At 37.6% G+C, this 22,594-nt stretch overlaps 3 protein-coding genes and 1 long non-coding RNA gene across 4 annotated transcripts in view; 3 read left to right on the top strand and 1 right to left on the bottom strand.

The window, feature by feature from the left end:
* Positions 1-484: 484 nt before the first annotated feature.
* On the top strand, positions 485-6,146 carry cplx4c (complexin 4c). Its single transcript, XM_085139892.1, has 3 exons — positions 485-940; positions 4,546-4,633; positions 5,574-6,146. The coding sequence occupies exons 1-3, from the start codon at positions 774-776 to the stop codon at positions 5,790-5,792; spliced, it is 474 nt and encodes a 157-aa protein (XP_084996018.1). The 5' UTR covers positions 485-773; the 3' UTR covers positions 5,793-6,146.
* Positions 6,147-9,042: 2,896 nt separating this feature from the next.
* Positions 9,043-16,625, top strand: LOC146497464 (retinal homeobox protein Rx2-like). Its single transcript, XM_085139889.1, has 4 exons — positions 9,043-9,335; positions 9,698-10,149; positions 13,199-13,455; positions 14,331-16,625. Exons 2-4 carry the CDS (start codon positions 9,867-9,869, stop codon positions 14,769-14,771), a joined length of 981 nt encoding a protein of 326 aa, XP_084996015.1. The 5' UTR covers positions 9,043-9,335; positions 9,698-9,866; the 3' UTR covers positions 14,772-16,625.
* Positions 10,156-12,501, top strand: LOC146497465 (uncharacterized). The gene is made up of 2 exons (XR_014870534.1): positions 10,156-11,347; positions 11,424-12,501. It is a non-coding gene; the product is annotated as an uncharacterized LOC146497465 (long non-coding RNA).
* Positions 16,626-18,940: 2,315 nt separating the features above from the next.
* Positions 18,941-22,594, bottom strand: part of LOC146497463 (dynein axonemal heavy chain 8-like) — a 36,673-nt gene continuing 33,019 nt past the window's right edge. Inside the window, exons 86-93 of the mRNA XM_085139884.1 lie at positions 21,505-21,621; positions 21,304-21,408; positions 21,045-21,205; positions 20,785-20,941; positions 20,553-20,705; positions 19,920-20,109; positions 19,589-19,710; positions 18,941-19,473 (exon numbers count right to left, since the gene is read on the bottom strand). Coding sequence (XP_084996010.1) covers positions 19,186-19,473; positions 19,589-19,710; positions 19,920-20,109; positions 20,553-20,705; positions 20,785-20,941; positions 21,045-21,205; positions 21,304-21,408; positions 21,505-21,621 — 1,293 coding nt within the window. The 3' untranslated portion in view covers positions 18,941-19,185. The remainder of the gene's footprint in view (positions 19,474-19,588; positions 19,711-19,919; positions 20,110-20,552; positions 20,706-20,784; positions 20,942-21,044; positions 21,206-21,303; positions 21,409-21,504; positions 21,622-22,594) is intronic.

Here is a 22,594-nt window from a genome sequence, read left to right as displayed (position 1 = left end):
TTTTTATGTAAATGTCAGTGACAAGAAAATCTTGCTTTAAAATATGAACCATTTTGTATTTCTACTTAAAGGAAATCAAGACAGCTCTGTGACTGTAGAGTCCACCTTTAAAAACAGTCAATACTGTGAAGCTCAATAGGAAAAGAATAGTATTTTCCAAGTGTATAACTCATGCTAACCCTAATATCAATTAAATAACAGTTATAAATAATAATATAGTAACAAAGAGCTGTGCAAAAGAGTTTTCAGTGTTTTAACCTCAAACTCAAATAAGTTCAGTATCATTCATGATAAATAGCTGTATCTGCTGTAGCACTGCTGAATTTAACATCCACTGTGGTAACCACTGTTTATATGAAAGGTACGTGCGTACGTTTGCATTATGGAAGTTATTTATGTTTTACCTACAGTTAGTTTTTATTATTCGATCACACTAGTTCCATTGCAGTGATTAGTACTGGTTTGGCAAGTAGATAATAGTGAACTACATCCAGAGGGTCTATCCTGATCCATCTTGTTGACAAGATAAACACTCTCCATTGTCTGCAGGCTGGCAGTTATGAGCTAAGCTCTTTATCGGTTTTACTCCAGCTACAAGTTATTGACATGGTCTAATCATCTTGACACACATCTAGGGAAGTTTGTATACAGCTCTTGTAAACAGTATCTTGTTTTAAACATACAAAATTTAATTTTAACGTGACCCTTCTCTTTTCCACCAGCCCTTAGCTTTACGCTTTCCCTGTAGGACTGAGAAAGATTACAGCTGAAATATGGCATTCCTTATGAATCAAATGTTGGGTGACAAGTTGAAGAGTTTTACCGGAGGAGGTGGTGAAGGTAACGGTAAAGCAGGAGCAGAAGGAAAGGAAACAGCAGAGTCCAAAGGCATGTCCAGAGAGGAGTTTGAGGAGTACCAGAAGCAGATGGTGGAAGAAAAGTGAGTAAACCTTTGCAGCAAACGGTGCCTTAAAATAATGTTAACAACAGCTAAACTGGATAGCATGTTCACAACTATTCAACAATATGTTTTTTGCACTGAAGTCACAAACTAGTGGTTAACATTTTTAAATGACAATCTAAGTTTGATGTAAGTGTGAATACTTGTGTGTTATTCTGTGCTTGGACTGGCGGTTTGTCCACAGCATAGCCCACCATCTAATGCCAGCTGGGATTAAAGTTTATGTAAATGTTTAAATGTTTAACAGTGTGTAATTTTTTTTAAAAAAAGGGAAAGATACAACTCATGTTAAGCGCGGGCTGTATTACTCATCGCCAGGATTAGTAATACCAGGCTATCGCGTCATGTTTGTTCCAGAGCTGCAGATAAAAGCATATAGCACCGATAAAAAGTGCCTCTCTTAATCTCAAAACCCACTCTTGAATTGCTATTACATTGTGGACCATAGTAGCAACATTTAGAAAGAAAGAGGTTCGTTTTCATTCCCTGTCAATACAAGCTGTATTCTACATTTCAGACATTTGTATGCTGACCAGATCCCAAAAAACTAAATGCGGAGCAAAACACTGTGTTTGTGTGGGACAGTGTGGGACGGGTTAGCATTGGTGGGAGGTGGTCGGAAGTTTTCATATGCAAAAAATACCAATAGAAGAATCGCTGTAGGTTACCGAATTTGCATTTACAATTTTCTTTGTACTAGCTTCCATCATATTCACCCAAATCTGCAAAACGTGTTACTTTTTGGTGACGCCTACCTTATGGGCAGAGGATTAGACAAGCTAACTTCCACTTAAATGTAATAATCCCTGCTCTCTTCACATGCACTGGGCATATGCCAGACTTAAGGGCTACTTTACCCTTTAGTATGAGCTGCATAATCTTAAGACTCATTTTGGAGTCAGCTTCTGCCATTATGAGAAAATACTGTCAGTCAACATTCTCAAACTGTATTGTTTTCTATAGTGTGTGGGTGTGTATTATACAGTCTTACTTGTGCGACTACATATGTGACATCAGCGGATGTGAGACAGGCTTATAGTTTAGCTTTAGGTACAGTTTATTCCCTTGAGGCTCAAATTAGCCAGTGAAGGAGATTAAGCTCTGTTTGTAATGACTTGGTTCGGTTTCAGGAAGCCACCATTAAACATGTCTGTTAAGCCAGTGTGTTTTAAAACAATAATTATTTAATCACCTTAAAATCTGAAGGGATGCTACAATATAAGCTAATTTCAACTAAGTGAAAAAAAGAAGCTCTTAGGGCAGACTGTATAACAGATTACAGTCATTTTTGATTTATTATTTACTTATTCAAGTGGCAAATGGCAGTTTAGTCTTAATCCAGTTCTGGCAAGTATGGTGGTCAAAAATACAGGTTACTGTTAATTTAATAAAGGTAAGTTCAGCAAGAAAAAAAAGACATTTTTGTGATTTTCTTTTTTATTATTGTTAATTTTTAAATGTTTGTTTATTTAATTATTTTTAAGTGGCAAATGATGTTTAACGGGAAAAGGAATAGTAGTTCATTTAATTAGGGTAAGTGCACCAATACTAATTTCATTTAATTTGTGGTATTTTTTTATTGTGATTTTTTTAAAGTAGATTTTTGTCTTTATTTAAATGTTTATGAATTTTTTGAAGTTCACCAGTTTTTTTTTTTTGTAACTTTTTTTCTTTAAAGATTATTCGAGCTATATTCTACAACAGGAAGTTGATGGACAATACTATAATAATGTTAGTAGAAGTGATTAAAAAATTGGTCTGCATCTTTGATTTTTTTTAGAATTAGTAAAAACAAAAAACAAACAAACAACAAATAAGTTAACGAAGCTATTCAGGATAAGCGAAAAATTTACTTTTTCAAGTTACTGTGATTCTATTTGAGGATGAACTGCATTTAAGTAGCTAAATGCTAATATCGCCTTTGTGTATAAATGGCACAGCAATGGGAGTGAATGAGGTGAAGGAGTGCAGCCCTGGTCAAAACATCAAGTAACCCCGGATTTGTGTCAACTGCTAGCTTTCCATGTAGCTAATCTTATTATTAAGCAGGGCATTACTGCAGCTACAGTTACAGAAGTGGGCTAATAGCACAAATTACGGTAGTTCAGTGTTTTCAAAGAGGTTAACCTGAAATCAGGAGGTACAGAAGTAAAAGTTCTCTTCTATACCACCTAAGATAACCTTACAGTACATTGATGCGCATCAGCAAATTGTTATTACTAGCTACACAGCCTTATTGTTATTTTTATTAAAAAATAAATATTGACAAACTGATACCTTGTGTGCCTGGTTCAGTGCATATTGAATTTTTAATGAATATGTTACACCAATGAAAACCAATAACAACATAATAAAGTTTTGTATACTGCAAGTTTCACAAGTTCTTGAGTGTAACAAGACTCACAGTAACCACCATAGAGCAAATACTGGGCCACCTACAGGAGCTGCCCACCCATGGAGACCCATGCCATAAAACGCCTGCTGCAGTTTCTGCGATGATTTTAATAACAGAGCAGATTAGGTTCCTATTAAGCTCTTTAAAATGACTAATTTTCTCACAAGTGTTTGTAATGGCAGACTGCATGGCTAGGTGTCTGATTTTATACACCTCTGGTAACTGGACTTGGATTGGACTAAGTGGTGACTTTTATGAACACATAGAGACGAAAAGAAAAAAATCAACAGTTTTTAAATTAGTTTTTATAAACACAATGGTGGACAAGGGACTAACTGATAGAGGGTCATACTCTGTATGTATTATTATTATTTACCTTACAATATAGGTTGTTGTATTTGTATAAATAAAATTGAATTGCAGCATATGATGAGCATCAGCTAACATTAGCCTATTATTGTGGCTCTCCTGTAATTCTCTGGTCCTGTTCTGCTGCATAAATGTTGGACAAGTGGTGGTTGCCAGGTGACGATATGTCATTAAAAAATATTAAATATATTGTTTTTTGTACATAAATTAGATGTTACTGTCATTAAATGAAAATGATATGTTGCATCCTTTGTCCATGCATGCTAAAAATGAGTCCCATTAGCCTGTTGATAAGTGGTAGCTTTGCAAATGATTTCAGGGGGCCTGAGATGTACCTCTACTCCAAGTCTGGTCCCTCAACTTCTGATCACATAGGAAGAGTTGTGAAGAAACAGACAGTCAGACAACTACTTAATCCTCACAGATCCACACAAGGTCAAACACAATAGATGAAGGCAGGAAAACAAGATCCGTGCAGTGAGACTTGCTGATCAGCTTAACAAGATAATGTTTCATACGACATTCTAATTGACGCAGCTGGCAGTCCTGTCTTCTTCTGCTAACAGCATGATGCGCGTGATAACATAATGATATGAAAGGAAATATTTACTTATATTAGATATATTTTAGGGATTCTGAGCATTTTGGAAAATATGATAAATAAATAAATAAAATCATATGATCATACATTAAATGTATGGTAAAAATAAACACAATTACATTCCAGTGATTGATTTACTGTTTCTTTTTCCTTTAACTCACACTCACTATGTGGCAGGGTTGGCCTTACTGGCTTACATAAAGTGTGTGCATTTTGCAGGATTCAACGTGACAAGGACTTTGCAACCAAGAAGGCTGAGAGGGCAAATCTCCGAGTGGCTTTAAGAGATAAATATCGACTTCCAGATGTAAGAAACTCTAGTTACTATATGTTTAGTTGCATTAACCTTTACATATATCAGTTTATTGTGCCATTTTTCCAAGTGTATCTCATTTACCAATGTTATTTTACTTTTATTATTATTTACTATTTTGATTTATTAATTATATTTATTATTTTCATCACTGTATTACTGTTTTTGATTTTCATTAAATCATTTGTATTACTTCTCCGAGCATTTTATGTGTGTGCAGCAGTTTTATTTCTGTACTATTATGTTTAAATGTTCTATATAAATATGTTTACTCGACTTGTATCAACTTAATTTTAACTTAGGTAAGTTTACTCTATGACTAGTACTGCATGATTTCTGGCACAACCCTTTTAGAATTACTTTCCTTACATAATTACTTTCTTTAAATGGTAAAATCCATTATTTTTACACATTAATGCAGTTGCTATTGAACCATACCAGTGCATTTGTATAGTTATTGTAAAACATTTCATATTTTCATCAGATTTAAGTAAATAATGTTTCCACACGAAGGTGAACACAATTTTTTCAACAGGGATTTGGGGAAAGGATACTTTTTAACACAGTTAATTATACTCATATTCAAAATAAAATGCGTATTTTACTTATTTATTGTGTAAGTACTGTAAAGTAAGTTATCCTTTGTAGAACATCCAACAAACGTTTTGACATATATTAGAAAAAGCATGCAATTAATTGCATGTATTTGCTATTAATACTAAGAAAAAGACTTGTTTTTGGGTTACTAGCAAAGCTGACTGAGACTCAGTTACTAGTAACACCTGATCCATTAATATGATACATTTCTGCCCAGCCATAATCATTCAGTCTCTTAAACAGCTCTAAAGTGCGTTTCCATGGTAACTTATTAAATCTTTGGGTTTTAACATCATTCTGAACTTACTGCATTACAATTTTGTGACTTTTGTCACAGAGCACTCAAGACACGGCATTAGTGGAGATGGCTGGGGATGACATTGATGTGCCAGAAGAGCTTGCAAAAATGGTCGATGAGGATGAGGAGGAAGAGGAGGCCAATGACTCTTTCCTCAATAGACTTCAAAACTTGGACATGGACACACTGAAAACCAAGGCCCAGGCAACAATGACGGAGATGAAGCAGAATGCAGAGGAGAAATGTACCCTCATGTGATAACTACTTGTCTAAAACTCAAAGTATAAAATATACAGTGCTCGCATTGTACCCAGGCCTTCACACATTACTTTTCACCTGAACTACAACATTTGAAATTAAGTGTCTATTTCACAGATAATTGCTTTTATTTTTCAGTCTTCATACTCAGACTACAGGTTAAAGTGCTTTGTTTATGGAGCGCTTCTCTACATACAGGTGCTTCGTGAAATTATCCGGCCATCTTCACTTCACACCGGTTTTGCTACTTATATACACAGTATGACACTCAGTACGGTCATTTGTATTATATTTCATTTGTCTATCTCTTCACCTGTCTCTGTAAAAAATACAATAAAGATTTAAGGGTTCTTATTTCTTATGTTTGTGATATTCATTCAAAAACTGTCTTTAAAGAGGTTAAATTCCCATTAAGGTTAAAGCATTAAGTTCCTAATCTGGATGAGTGGACGAGAGAGAAACTCTGGTTATTATGACAAACTAAAAGATTAAAAGATAAAGTACCTGAACGCCCCAAATATTGTTTTCTTTCAACTAACGTCTATCTGCATCATTTTCGTAAATACATTTATCTCAGATGAGATTTACTGCATATTTGGAACTTTATTTGACAGGAATTTGGATTTGCTTTTATCTACAGAAGACATTTTAGGTCACAGAGTATAATCTAGGATTATGGGCCATAGGATTAATCTAGGACCCATATACCTTGTTATCTCTTCTATTAATTGACAATCATCCCATTATATTTTTTTGTTGCTGAATACATTAAAATGTAGTTTTTAACACCTCTGTAGAGATCGGAGGTATTCTTAAGAGATATTTGATATTTGTTTTTAAATCATTTCATTTGGGCAGTGACTGGTTTCAGTTTCAAGTCTTTAGACGTAAAAAGATCACATTTTGTACAGACTTTTAATAATAAGCACAAAGTGCACATTTACAACCGAAAAACCATGTGACAGATTAGACTTTTCTTCACATTTGAGCATGAGCTGATCACATCTCCCAGCATTTAACCCTCCCTTTCCATTATGCCTGTCATCCCCCTGCTGTTCACCATCCCCCTTTCCCCCTGTAAGCTGACACAGCGCCTTTAAACTTTAGCTGCTTTCTTCCTAATGGGATCTCAGGGACTTAAACTGTCATCTGATAAAACTAAGGCGCTTGATAGCTGCGCTGCACCCTCTTAACCAATTTGTACTCAATTAGGATAATGGGGAAACAAGCAAAGAGGGACAGCTTTAATATATTAATATTAATGTGATAAAATGATTATCAGTGTCCCTTGCTTATGACCTGCTACTATTAGGAGCATCCAGCAGGTGTCATATAAATATGATCTGTTATTAAAGTAGTCCAAACATTAAAGGGCTTTACAAATGATTTATAATTTATAAGTAGATACCTGCCAAAAATGACAAAAACAGTATAAGAGTCTGAGTTATCAAACGAAACAATTCAGTATGGACTAAAATCCGACTTTACATACACAAATTTTACATACTTTACATGCTTTAGTTTACTAAAACTGAGCCATAATTAATCGTATCTACAAATATGCCTTCACAGATATCACATGTCAACATGATGACCTACTGTAACAGGGATTAACTGCAGCGATGGTGCTTTTCCTGGTTTGTTAGCCTGGAGCAAGCTTTTCCGAAGATGACCCTTTTATATTTGGAACCAAGTAAATAAAGTTTCTTTATACAACAGAAATTCATTCCAATTTCTTTAAATGGTAATTATTGTTTTTGTGGAGGCATTTCACTTTCAACATGCAAATATGTGAGATATAGCAAAATAAATGTCAGAGTCACAGCTAACGTTGTTTAGGGGTGAATTCTGATTCTAATGAAATAGAAAAAATAATAACTTTAACAGGTTTTTACTTGCTATTCGTTTTTTCCCCCCTGACATATTGAAAGTTAGAGAAAGGTGACGCTGCACAACACCTTACAGGGTTGGCTTCCTTCATAGTAAACATATGGTGGCTACCTACTTACCAGCAAATCTCTGCCAGGGGGGCATCTTTAACTTCTTTATTTATTCACAGGCAAAAGTAATAGGCTTTTCAGTCTCTCCTTTATTGGAAAACAACTTTGACAACCCAGAAAAGGTGGTCAGCCAAAACCACTTAACCTATAGCCATTCAGCTATTAGATCGGACTGACAATGTAGCTCGGTGGCTCAATTTAGGCCAGATGGCTTTAAACTTGTTTAGCTTTAGGTTTCCACGGATTCTTAACCTTCTCACTGACTCCTAGAAGATGGTTTATTCCCTGCTGCTCCTTTATTGTGTGCCAAAGGGCTAATAATAAAAAACCCAAACAGGATCAACATTTACTACCCAGCAGATTGCTGGACTTATGCAGTTACACTAACTGTTATTAATAATGCAAACATGTAAAATTGAAAACTTCGCGAAAACTATCTATCTAAAAAAAACACTTTACGTCAGAATTCACAGCAAGAGTCTCAGTGAACCTCTTTGAAGGCAATTTGTATTTTTTGAAAGAAAAGTTCTGGATTTTGTTTGGCATGTCAAGAACGCCTAAATATATCTTAAGGTAGGTGGGGTGAGGTCAGTGGAAATCTCCAGTCAAGTCTTTAGGCTAATTAAGGATGGGGTTGATCTCTGCAACACCTACTGTAGCATCTACGGCTTTGGCTGTGCCAGCTGGCATGGGTGAATCTTGCAGGCTGTAGAATGAAATACCCAGTGCCACCAATCCAAATCCACTGTGTACTATCAGAAGCAGATCAGCAAGATTATGTGTCGATTATGTGTTGTGCCTTTTTGGCTTTTTTAAAAAAAAGTATCATTAGACAGTGAAAAGTTATTGCAATGATTATAGTATACATGTATATTTGTGTATTCCACTTTGAAAAATGTAATGTGATTAAATCCACTTTTATTTTAATTTATCAAAACTGGTAAAATGAGTAGTGTGAGGATTAAAATCTTTCACTTGCTTGAATGAAACATTATTTTACGTGTTTACAGTGTGCAGCCATTTAAGTGAAGTCTATCTCTGTGTCTTTCCTCTCTTATATTGTCTATAATGAAGGGATTAGTAGGGGGGAAAAACTCTCAGTACAAGCCATTATCTTTCAGACAATAGATTTTTTGAAAGAAAGTTTTGTTGAGCCTTCATTAGCAATGGCCTCCCTCTGTGGTCTGAATGCAGGACACATTTGGAGCAATTACTTGACCAGAAAACAACTGTCAGTCATTCTTAAAGGGGAAGGATTCCAATTAATAAACCTCTTAAACTCTTTGATTTTACTAGCATTCAACCTCCAGCTTTGGTGTCTTGTGCAGTTAAGGAGGAGTTTTGTCGGGGGAGACATGTTACATGTTCTTTCTGCACAGAACTTCAGCAGTAGGTCATTTGCTCAGTTGTTTGCAGGGGATTTCAAGGACTTAACAGGGAGTAACAAATGCCTACGGTAGATATTGTTAGAGTCAGTTGTCTACTTACGGACTGCAGAGACGTCATGTGCGCAGCCTAGCCTGTGGAAGGAGAACGAAGGAAGGTAACATTACTTTATGTACTTTCTCGCTATGCATTCTGTCAAATATGTTGATAAACACTTTCTATTAAGCTGATTTATATTTAGGCATGAGATGAGTTAAATTCACTCTTTTCTTTACTCACTCAAATTGTTTAATTATGTAAAATAGTTTTTACTGAATTAATTCATAATTCTTCCAACTTTTACCAGAAGCTAATATTCCCAATAGGGACTCCTGCTATCATTTTAAACTAAAGGATCACGATGAGCAAACTGGGGCTCCCGTAAAGTCCATCAAGACTAATAACAAACCGTTAAATTACCTTCAAGTGCAGAACTTTACATTTTTGTCTTTTTTTTCTTTCCTTTTATTTCTTTTGCAGACAGATATGTGAATTGGCTTTGCTCTTGTGGGAACGGCCTGCACACTCCACAAAATTCTGCTCTGCTGCTCTGTGTGAAGCAGAACAACAGGTGCTCTGCCTGGTCTCACTTGGTAGCCTTTTGCTTTTCTCTGACAAGGAAAAAGAGACAGTGTCTCCAAAGGTTCGAATGCATTTGTCAATGGATACCCTGGGAATAGTGGATGATAGTTGCCTAGACAACTATGACATGGCAAAAGGTGCTGGGTCAAGTGCCGGAGGCAGGGTTCACAGTATCGATGTCATACTGGGATTCACTAAAGACCAGGACCCTTTACTCCATTCAGCAGAAAGTGATGAAAGCCAGAAAGCAAATGGAGCAAACCCTCAGGATCCTGAAAAGATGGTCCCATCGGACCACTACGCTCACCTACCAGACCTCGGAGACAGCTCCCAAAATTCTTCCTACCATGGTGAGTCTTTTAATAAAAGGCATAAAAACCAGGGAGTTTTTTCCTCTCAGTTTAAATCATTGAGGGGATTGTCTTGTTAACCAACTAAAGAGTGGAATTAAACCTGTACTAAGGTTGTTAAGATCTTGTACATCCAGTTTAAACATAGTACACACATTTCTGTATCAGTGCTCAGGCGCTTAAAGCCATCATGTTAACTGAGTTGCTTTTCTGAAACAACTTGTTTAAATACACTAGTTTTGCACCTCATGCAAAGCTGTTTAACAATAAAATAAGTAAGTAATAAATAAGTAATAAATAAGTTCTGGCAAGTGGTAAAGTAACTGACAAACTTACTGTACTGTAATATTTAAGTTTGTGTACATGCTAAGGACAAAAAATAAGCATTACTCCAAACTTTACAGCCCATCAAATTCAAAAGTTAGCGCAAGTGTTTAAATAACTTCAAGCACCCAAATTAAACTGCTCACTACCGAGTTTCATCAGCAAAAATTATACATAGATGAATAGATGGTGTGGTTTAATTTTATCTATATGTTTTGACTAACGCTCTTTTATACAAAATGAAGATGTGAAATACATTTAGTGTCATTTACATAATTTTACTTTACTTTCACTTTGGCACTTAAACAAGAAAGAAAGCTATCTTACTCTCTTCATACTTGTTAGTTGCAGGTGTAGCTACTAACACAAAAACTGATTACATATTATTATGTTTTACTTGTAAAGTAACTGGTACATCTCACTGGAAAGCAGACCATCCAGTTTGCCATATTTCTTCCTTTACCTTCTGAGGATGAAAGTAGTGCCTGTCGATACAGGCAAGGCAGGTGGGACCAGTTTGAAATAAGAGGCCGACAAGCCAACAACATCAGCGTATGTAGTCAATTAACTAAAATTGAGTGTAATAAGTATTTAGGAATAAAGTTAATTGTCCTGCATATATCATAACCAGAATTACAAAGTGCTGTAGAACAACTAGATAGAAAAACAATTAAAAACACAGTTTATGTGTATGAATAAACAGGTTACACAGACAGGAAAAATAATAAATACAACTAAAACAAAAAGACTAATATAAAACAAAGGATAACCCCCAAAATATATTATATTTTCTTCACTTGTATAACACTTTTTAGAACACATCGATGCAAACCAACCAATGCTAAAATTGAAAAACAATTAAGTTTAACTGGATGTTTTAACCTCTTAAGCCCCAAGCCTAACTGATCTCCTGCCTTTTGCCCCCGTATCAGGAGGCATTGGGGCTTAAGAGGTTAAAACTTAAAATAGAGATGTACATGACTCAGATCTCCAAGAATAAGAATTATTATCATTATAGACCACATCGTTCATTGTGGTTTTAGCACAGAAAAGAGCTTGATGTCATTTATCGGGACCAAAGATAAAGATTTAATTAGTTGTATCTGACAGTGACTTGACTGAAGAGGATTTGTGTCTCCCTGGTCTTTCCCAGGAGACAGAGCTGTTTATTTCATTAGCAGCGAGCTGAATGACAACAAAGGAAATGGTTGATATGTAGTATGGCTCTACTGGCTTTTATTGAGGGTTCCTTTATGACAACTCATTAGCTTAAAAAAAAAAACCTATGAGCTTTTATTGAGCTGACATGCTATATGCTACAGATATGTCATGCTACATTGCTATATGTTTTTAATTTTTGGGAAAATGACAAATTTCTTCTGCCTTGCACACTTTAAAGAGTTAAAACTGTGTGTGATTATAGACACCTCCATATTTTCAGTGGCCATGCTTCAGTGTGACTGTTTGCTGGACAAAAATACATATTTCATACACATTTTGTGGACAAAGGTTGAATTTTGGATTATAAAAGATGACACACACAAAAATCCTGTATATGAAGGATGAAATAAAGCATGGTCGAATATACCTTTCTGTGCAACTGCTATCTTATTACATATCTTTATCGTGAGTCCCTGCAAGTTAAAAATATAATTCCAAAGCCAAACAGTAGTTCTGCACCAGCTTTGAAACTTGTACCTCAAAACTGTGTTTTAATGTTTAATGTAGGGTTTACTATAATGTGCATTAAACACGAGTCCCTTTAAATAAGTTTTAAAGTTTGGCAGCTCAGGTTGATTTGACTGGACGCGACTTTAGAGAGGCAAGGCTGAGATGGTTTGGACATGTGCACAGGAGTGATAGTGGATATACTATATATGCGGTTGTAGAGGATGAAGCTCCCAGGCAGGAGGAAAAGAGGACGACCACAGAGAAGATTCATTTATGCAGAGAAGGAGGAGGTGAAAATTGTGACAACAGAGGATGCTAGGGACAGGGTGAGGTGGAGGATCCCTAAAGGAAGCAACCTACATTGAAAGATTTGGAAGACTGTTCTTTGATTTGTATAAAAGCAGTCACTTTCTCCTCACGTGCACTTTTAGAACAAAGATACTTTTTATCCATGACCATATTGCGTGGAACGATTTGCTATGACTAATGAGCTTTGGTACATCACTCACATGACTCCCTTGCTCTACATCCATTTCTTAGAAAGCACAATCGGCACTACAACTGTTTACCTGGCTCGTGCAGAAGCCAGTTGTCAGGGACTTGCAGGTTTAACTGGTAGCATCTGTCACTATTGGATTACTGCAGGGAGGAATTCAGTGAAAGACATGATGTCATTTAGACCTAGCCCTAACCCACCCTAAGGTTCATAAGCCTTTAAAGGGCTTTGAAAGGAGTTTTTAATCATTGATTTGTTTTAACATGGAAGCTAATAAAAGATTTCACTTTCTTAGTTAGTGGTAGAATAATGCATAAAACATTTCCCCCAAAGTATTCACTTCTTATTAGAAAAATCTTACATATATCAAGTTTTCTTGGTTTCTGATGACTGAAATAACAAAGGGCAATTAGACCATTTATTATTGTTTACCATAAAGTAGAAATACATAACAAATGTTGGACATTTAAGTAGTGTGCAATTTAAGCCGAAACATCAAAGTACTTTAAAACCTTAGTTTCACTGCTCGGTTGTGTCCTTTTGTTGTTGTTGTTTTAGAATCTGACATTTTCTCTGGTGACAAATGTGAGGGAGAGATGAGCAACTTGCAAAAGGAGGCAGATGATGCTGAGGGATCACCAGAGACCACTAAAGATGAAGAGCACGCTAAAAAGAAACACAGGAGAAACCGCACCACTTTCACCACCTATCAGCTTCATGAGCTGGAGCGAGCTTTTGAGAAATCTCACTATCCAGATGTCTACAGCCGTGAAGAGCTGGCAATGAAAGTCAACTTGCCTGAGGTTCGAGTTCAGGTAAAGGCAATGTATATGAAGATATAAGCACATGTCATCCAGATATTCTCACAACCTAAACACCAACACAGGGACTGATTGATAGTGTTTACCAATCTTCCATCAGAAATCCACGAAAGAAATGAATATTTACCAACCGTTTGTGTTTAATGAAGGGTTAGAAAAAATCCAAAAAGTAATATGGAACCTGAGTGGGATGGTGTTGATATGGAAGATTATTTGTTCACCTTTTAACAAACATGCTTTTTCTTGGAGGATTCATTATTCAAAGCTAATGATCCGATGACCATATTGCCTGAAACTCTTTGGCATGATTAATGGGCTTTGGTACACCTGACTCCATTTCTTGGAAAGCCGAATCAGCGTTACAACTGTTTACCTGGCCCGTGCAGAAGTCAGTTAAAGTCTCTGTTTAGATTAGAGAAGGCACGGACTTACAGGTTTAAGTGGAAGCATCTGTTACTATGGGATTACTGCAAGGGAAAATTCAGTGAAAGGCACAATGTCATTTGCAAAAGGTGCAGCTATTGGTAGTAAAAAAAAAGTATTTTATTCAGAATCCATTTTAAGGATTTACTTAGTTTTTTCACTATGCTTGATAGCATATTAATCCCAATTATTAAATATGGCATTTAACTGTTAATGCCCTTTATGTTCACTATTGCCCGGAAAGCAATTGTCCACTTTTAGGTCAAATACTGTGCACACAGACACAGAAAAAAATATTGCACCAACTTGTGTTTTTACTAGAAAATACATTTGCAGCCTCCATAGTCTCCAAGATATATTTGATTAATTTTTTAGTTCTTGCTAATGTAATTCAAGGCTTCCTTGTCCATGCATCATCCCATTTTATATCATTTTGTTCGGTTCAGGTGTGGTTCCAAAATCGAAGGGCAAAGTGGAGACGTCAAGAAAAGATGGACACCACAACTATGAAGCTCCATGATTCCTCCATGCTATCCTTCAACCGTCCACCGATGACTCCAAACGTGGGGCCAGTAGCCAATCCAATGCCGCTAGATCCCTGGCTGACCTCACCTATTTCCAGTGCCACACCTATGCATACCATTCCAGGTTTCATGGGTTCACCTCAGAGCCTGCAACCCACCTATCCAAGTCAAAGCTTCCTTAACGCCCCGCCAACGATGGTCCAGTGTATGCAGCCACATATGGGGCCACCTCCTTATCAGTGTCCTCCCAGCTTCAATGACAAATACCCAACGGAGGATGACAGGAGTTCAAGCATTGCAGCACTCAGGATGAAGGCCAAAGAGCACATTCAGTCAATGGATAAAACCTGGCAGCACATGTGATGTGAAGCAGACAGATTTGATTTAGCTGGTTCTCTATCACATCAAGACTATCTCTCCACTCTGTTACATATTCCATATGTAGGGGAAATGATTCCCCTTTGTCAGGGTGTGCGGATACTTCTTTAAGACACTCCGGCTTGCCCAGTCAGGCCCCACAGCTTGACAATAAAACAGCTGTGGAGATGTGAACGGAATGTGTCTCCAAGCCTAAAGGCTGGAGATATAGTCTCTCACTCAGAGATCCGAGGTTACAATGTAACCACATGTTCCGTTAATGTTTACAAACTCCCTTTAAAGCGTTTGACTCGTGTTCCAGTGACGCGGACATGTGATACCAAAGAATATTTTTAAAAATCAATTTTATGTCTAACAAACGTCTAACCATTTAAAAAAAAAAAAAAATCACTTTAAAATGTATTTAAGTTTCAGCGACCCTTTTTTTTAACCCTACAAATACAATTAAATCCCTGCCAGGTTCTTGAACAGACTCTTGTTTAACTTTTGTAATCATTCATTTTGTAAACCTTTAGTGAATCTCTACTGAACTGAGATGAGAGATGATACATAGAGTCATGTTGTCAGAAGTAGCAATGTTTTTGTATTGTACTACAACGTGATGAAAAATTCATACTTGAGATTTTATAACTGAGTTGTGTTCTGACTGTTTTGTGGTGGTAAGATATTTTACAACACACACACTGTCACTGTTTATGGATGCATTGTGTACAGGTATTAATGATATATGTTATTTCGATATAAGATTTCCCAGCTCCTATGAAGTGATTATGACCAATTAGTTGCCTGTTAAAGGGCTCCAGATCTCCTCTGTTTTATTGTAAATTTAGTTAGTTTGATGTTTTTCTTTCAGTTGCTGCAAAGAAAGTGAAAATGTGCATTCAAAGCCAGTTTTCCACTAATATCAATTTTGTTTAGTCTTTATAGGGAATATGAGTGTTAATGGGCTTTTGAAGAGCACCGAGTTCTGATGGGGGAGGTTATCGTAAGTCATGGAGCGTAATCTATCTTGGAGGCTAATCTAAACAGACATGCACACCTCTTAACACCTAATTACTGCTTTTAAAGCGATTAACCCTGGATTCTCAGCCATAGACAAAGTGCTCTCAAGTGGCCCTGAAAACTCTTTTTCGAGCTCTGGGTTGCATGGCCCCTGCTCTAAAAATGTGACAACTCTAATATTAATTAATTGATACAGAAAATATATTTTTTTAATCATGACTGCATCTTCATGTTGATCCATTTTGTCTGCTCATTATTTGAATGTTGACTAAATATTCACTTAGGTCAGGTGGAGTTGGAGATAAAAGATTAATGGATGGTGGAAGTCTCTCTTATCTCTTGGAATTAGAAGAGTTGAATGTAACTGTTGGACCACAAATAAACAATATTTTACCGACTTGGCTCAGAGACATGTATGCATTAAGTCAATGCTGAAGGGTATTGGAAAAATGTTCCCTCTCAATTTTCCTTCTGCTTCTTATGGAATTTGCAAAGACTCCTAAATATGCTTAATTCTATATGTCAAAAGTACTGTATTAGCAATACATGTATAAGGGTAATACTAATAAGTAAGGTTATGAGGGAAGTATTCACAAATATTGTCTGTATATCCCATCCTTGAGAAACGGCACCATCAACAGTCAGTTTTACAGGCTTTGCTGCTCTTAGTGATCACCCTGATCATAAAACCAAAGAGAAAAAGAAGATTTAATACAACACAAACGTTTGAAGATGTTTGTTTTCTGTTTTCAATTATATTTCGAACCCCTTTATGTTTTTAGGAACGTGACTTTTATTTTCCAAATGCAAGACCCAGAATAAAGTTACAGAGCACAACTGTTGATTGTGGACCTTGTCTTTCTCTCCACGCATCCATTAGCCACCAACATGACTTTGTACTGTTAATGAGTGCTGGTGTACAATAGGCCATGTAAGATGTGACCGAGAGAGCTGGCCTGACGGAGGCCTGTTGTGCTCGTGCAGGCCTGTGGAACTTTGCCAGGCTGTTAGGCAGATGAAGCTCCACTCCATCAGGCCCAACCAGGGGTGTCAGGGGCCCTGCCTGCCAGGACGCTAAGGCCACAAGGGCTCAAGCTGTATTGAGCCCTTGTGGCCAGTAGCCTAGGTGGCTTAACTGCCCCGTTTATTTTGGGACCAATGATTGTATAAAGGGCTATTATGCATCCAAGTACTCTGCAACAATGCCTTTTAAACCTTTATTTAATCTGGATGAAAACTCCTGAGATTAAGAACCTCTTTGGCAAGAATGTCCTGGGCCTTCTGAAGAAATCTCACGCAAGCACACCAACAACATGCAGTCCACACAGCAGCGCCCTGCATGGGCTCAAACTTACACTTGCTCCACACTGATATGTCTTGTCTGATAGACACCATGAACTCCACAACCATTATTTTTAGGATATTTGCCATAAGAGATGGTCAGATATTAGAAAAGCCTCTTTTTAGCGGTGTTCATGACACACTCAGAAACAGCAATTCATTACACAAATTATTGTGTTATTTTGCTTGGCTAAGCATGACCTTCTCCGAGTCTCAGGCTCTAGTTAACAAGCTGGCTAGCGGGACGTGGTCCACGGTGGAAATAATGAGGGTAAGGAGCGGAAATAATTGGGTTTGATTAAGAACGTTTTTTAAAGGGACACCCTTTTCCTCCCGACAAAACTGCAGATCCCTTAGAGCAGACGTTCCCAAAGTGTGGGGCCCGCCCCCTAGGGGGGGCGCAGAGCCATTGCAGGGGGGGCGCGGCATGAAAAGGGAAAAAAAACAAAAAAACAATGCTTGGACACTGCTAGCACGGGCGCCCACACGAACGCAAAGCAGGAGATGAAGCATAGCTGAATATGTTTCCAAACCAACTTCATTCTATGGTGAAGCATATCTTCCCTTTGGTTTCACCTGCACAAGTGCCGAGGTAGGTCTCCCTGCAGGATTGGTTTTCCCTTCGTTGGGAGCAGCGCTGGGCTGTTTAAATCACGGACAAACAGTATCCCACATTCTTGATTTGTAGTTCACAAACACTTGTTGTAATGACTAACTACTCCTGACATTTTGGAGATGTTAGCTCTTTATACAGTAAAGTTACAGTGGGATACAAATAACATCAGGCTCATCCTGCCACAATTTGTTCCCCGGTTCAAATCACGGACAAACAGCATCCAACAGTTGTTTATGTTTTTGAACCCATTTTGCAGAGGGATTTTTTGAAAAATGTATTGATAGCAATGATGAATATTATTACACATGAAAAAAAAAACAACTACATGTAAAATAATTACACCATGACGCCTCTGCCTTTCTAAATGGAGGGACAGTAACTGCGTGGGTATGTAAGCGTGTAAAACCTGCAGATAGTCAGATTAACAGTATTTCGTCTCTGTCTGCCATTCTGCAATTCATCTCATGTAAACAATAACGTGCACACAGCGTGAGGTGAAAAAAGGCACATACCTTTGACATTGCGTGACGAACTCTGTATTCCTCGTCCACACGTAAACGCAAAAAAGGAGTTTTAAAAAATCTGTTCTCAGTGATTCGAAACGCCGTTTTACGTGTGGACGAAACAGCTGCGTTTTCAAAAATACCCGTGTAGGTGTGGACGTAGCGTAAAAGACTTAGTAGTTTATTTTCTTACTACCTGTCATTTATTGCAGATTACTTGTATTTGCTTAATTGTTTACTAAATGTTTGAGGTGTGAAATAAACCGCAATGGAGCAAAATATGGGCGTGTGTGGTTGGAGGATGTGTTCGTGCGTGTGCGCGCGAGGGGGGGCGCGAACATTTTTCTTGTAAAACAAGGGGGGCCCAGCAAAAAAAGTTTGGGAACCACTGCCTTAGAGGATGAGGGGGCTTGATCACTGGCGCCAGTTGTTTGTCTTTGCTCCTTTGAAAATAAGTTTCTCAAACAGTGCTCCCTGCTTTGTCTCACAGACCTGCATGGCTGTATTTACAGTTTTCAGAATGATATTTTTCTTCTGAATAACCATTTTTAATAATGACAAAGAAAAATGAAACAACACTTCACCCTTTACTGAAATAAATGTTTTAAAGTCAAAAGTAATCACTAGATTTTTTCTTATTTTAATTCTCTAATCATAAATAAAAAAAATGCATAGGACACAAAAACATGTCCAAAGTTTTGATTATTTATTTCATTTCAGAGATCAATTTATTAAGTAAACATGTAGTTTAAGTCACCCACACTAACTACCCAGCTCAGAACACAAACATAAAATTGAAAAAGATGAAATTATTTTACACCACTAGGAGGATCTGTCAAGACTCCATCTATATTAAAAGAGTATGCTTTTCTGCAGGAAATGTAATTATTTCTGTTTTTATCACTTTTACATGTTAGTAAAGATAAGCAACTGTTTTTTATTTGATGTCACAGAGCAGGGCAACCCCACGCAGGATCCAGTGGTCTGGTGACTCGACTGTAGGCAACATCACTGCTGTGATGTAGTTCAGGTCTGTGCGCTTTGGCTTCTTGTAGATGGGGCACACATAAAGCTTAGGATCCGGAGGGGCAGTGGAGTTGACAGCGAACATGTGAATGACAGGCAAGGGTGTAAACAACACTTTGGGTGAGGACTCGATGAGACGGGTGTTCTTTCTGTCCCAGCCAGCACCATCAACGTACAAACCATAGACATAAACTCCCTCCTGTTGAAGAAAGGCAGGATAGTCCATTATTTTATTCTCTCTTTAATAAAAAAAAAATCTATTAGTCAATTGCCTGTTATTCACAATTTTCAGAAAATACTGCATTTTAACTCACTGTTGGTGAGGCTGTGATCTCCTCCCTTGTGTGCTTGAGTACTTTGTTGTTGAGTGTGACCGTGTCCAGAGCCCAGCCTTTGTTCGCTCTGGTTACTTCTTGCCTCATGGCTGTCAGAAATCCTGCAAATATCCAAATAAAGACAGGATTAGCATCAGTGTGAAGGAGTTTATTCCCAGTTGATGGTAACATCAAGTTGATGGTGACAGCTGGTTTTTATTTATCTTCATTTATCTTCAAAGTACAGTGTTAGAGATCGATATCAGCAGTCCTGCTTGTTTTCTCATTGGCTGTATATGATACTAGTAAAATGCTCAAAGGTTCAACTAACCCTGTGGGTTGAAGAAGCCTGTCATCCAAAATGTTTTTGGTCTTCCTTCAAACACCCAACTGTGGAACTGCTTGTTTCTCTCCAGGAGCTCAGTGAACCAAAAGCCTAGCGTGGAAGACTCCCAGGAGATTTTCCTCCACAGGTTTGGCACACGGGCATCAAAAATATTGTCGAGGGCATCACGCAGGTTCTAGGAGTGAAGTACAGACTTTAAAACTTCATGAGTGCATTTAATCGTATAGTTTAATCACTATGTGTAAAAAAAAAAAAAAGCATTTCTGAAGTTAACAGTTAAAATGATTCCAAATATGGGGTGGGGCGATCGTGGCTCAAGAGTTGGGAGTTTGCCTTGTAATCAGAAGGTTGCCGGTTCGAGCCCTGGTTTGGACAATCTCGGTTGTTGTGTCCTTGGGCAGGACACTTCACCCGTTGCCTACTGGTGGTGGTCAGAGGGCCTGGTGGAGCCAGTGTCCGGCAGCCTCGCCTCTGTCAGTGTGCCCCAGGGTGGCTGTGGCTACAATGTAGCTTGCCATCACCAGTGTGTGAATGACTGGATGTGTAAAGCGCTTTAGGATCCTTAGGAACTAGTAAAGCGCTATATATGTTAATATTTGAACAGAGAAGTAAATTTACCTCGCTCATTATTATAGTGCCATCGATGGCCAACTTCAGGTCTGTCAGACTTATGCGCACCAAACTTATAATCCTTTGCATTCGATCTACTTCCTGACGTAGGAAGATGTTCATTGGGTTAAGCGCTCCCATCTTCAAGAGCCTCGCTTTGACCTTAACCAATCAAAGTGACAGCCATTAGATTTTAGTTCGTGTAAACGTGACAAAAAAGCATTTGAACAGACAAACTGACCTCATGAGGTACATAGTTAGGAGGCAGCTTCTCCAACATGTCCTGTGCCATGTTATAAACAACAGACTCTCGAGTCACTCCTGATCCCCCTCCACTTTGCTTGGGCTGAATATTTGTGATTGTGTCTAGCACTTCAGCAGATGTGTTTGTCTGGTACCTGGTTAATATTCGTTACAGAGCAGAAATGCGTGGTTAGCAATTATATCAGCAATTACAAGCAAAGCATTCAATGCTTCATGATGACCACGTCCTCTCCTTACGTGATATCAGCATTAGAGTGCAGTCCTAATGCCTGGGGTGAATCCACAGTGGGCAAGCTCTGAATATATTCCATGTACTCGTCCACTGTCTCGCACACAGGAATCTTATAGCCCGTGTAAAAGCAAAATGCTGGATCAAACATCTTTTTACTGAACCACACCTGCAGAAAGAAATGCAAAATGCAGAGTAACCAGGATATAAACCTTTATTCATCAGTGAAAGGTAACTCAAAAACAAACATAAAACTGGGATTCTTACACGAGAGAAACACTTCAACAGGCGTTTGTCATAGTCATCTGTGACTCTTCCTCCATATTGCACCTCAGCTAGCATGTATTGCACAGTTACCCATGACACATCATGCTGAAAAAAACAAACAAACAAACCACACACTGGTAAGTGAGGGCAGACGATGCAAACTCATTTTTCTTTTTTACACTGTCCCACATGAATCCTCACCTTCTTGCAGCGACAGTCATCCAAGTGCTTTTCAACAAATTCAACACTTGCTGTGAAATCAGCTGAGTTGAACTCATAAGGTATGTTCCAACCCAATGGTCCGAACTTGCGTCGCTCCTTAAAAACAAAGCAATAAATAAATAAATAAATAATTTTAAAAATATGAAACCAAATCAATTTACATGGCTTCTCACCAGGTCCTCTAAAAGGTCCTGCCTGACAACATTTTTGTCTTCGTTACACTGGCTCCCCAATGAAGTTTAGGGTTTAATTTATAAACATGGTGATCACTTTCAGAGCCCTTCACAGTCAGATGACTTCCTATATCAGTGAATTACTTCAACCAAACATAATGTCTAGATCTCTGGTGTCACCTTATCAATGCTTGTTGGCTGTGCCTCGGTCCAGATTAAAGACAAAAGGTGACTGTGATTATGGCCCCAGAGCTTTGGAACTCGCTTTCATTGAAACTAAGGTCTCTGGACACTGCTGATATCTCTAAAAAGAAACTTAAAATCACCTGTGCACGTTTGCTTTTATTTAGCATTATCTTTTAAAGTTTTTATTTTTAATTTGGTTTATATCAACTTCTGAAAATGTAAAAGACTTTGAGAATTTTGTTATTGGAAGGCGCTATATAAATAAACGGTACTAACAAACAATCAGGATCAGAGTAACTGCAATTAAACTTTGACAGACTGGTGAAGGTTTTTAAATAACTGCAGTATAATTAATAAATTCAGGTAGATTGCCAAAATGTTGCAATCAGTGTGTAATCTAGCTATATTCTTATGTCAAAATAGGTTACTGAGGGTCATTTTGTAGTTAAATTGTCGTGCTGCAGACACTACATTAACTTTTGTGGGGGATTTCCTGATGGTAATTAATGCCAAACTAAATTAATCAATTCATGTGAATTTCTGTATAACCTGATATCACCGCATTTGCATGATAGCATGAAATTTCCAACTTCACCCAATTCAATTAAAAAAAAAACTGATGTAAGACTGTAAGATCCCAAGCTGACTGCACACAGGCTCAATAATTCTGGTGTGGTTTTCAACCAGTTTTCCCCTAGTGTGCCTTTAAA

The sequence above is a fragment of the Neolamprologus multifasciatus genome, chromosome 18 (assembly GCF_963576455.1).
Source record: "Neolamprologus multifasciatus chromosome 18, fNeoMul1.2, whole genome shotgun sequence".
NCBI classification, from domain to species: domain Eukaryota; kingdom Metazoa; phylum Chordata; class Actinopteri; order Cichliformes; family Cichlidae; genus Neolamprologus; species Neolamprologus multifasciatus.
This window is presented reverse-complemented; position numbering and strand designations above follow the sequence as displayed.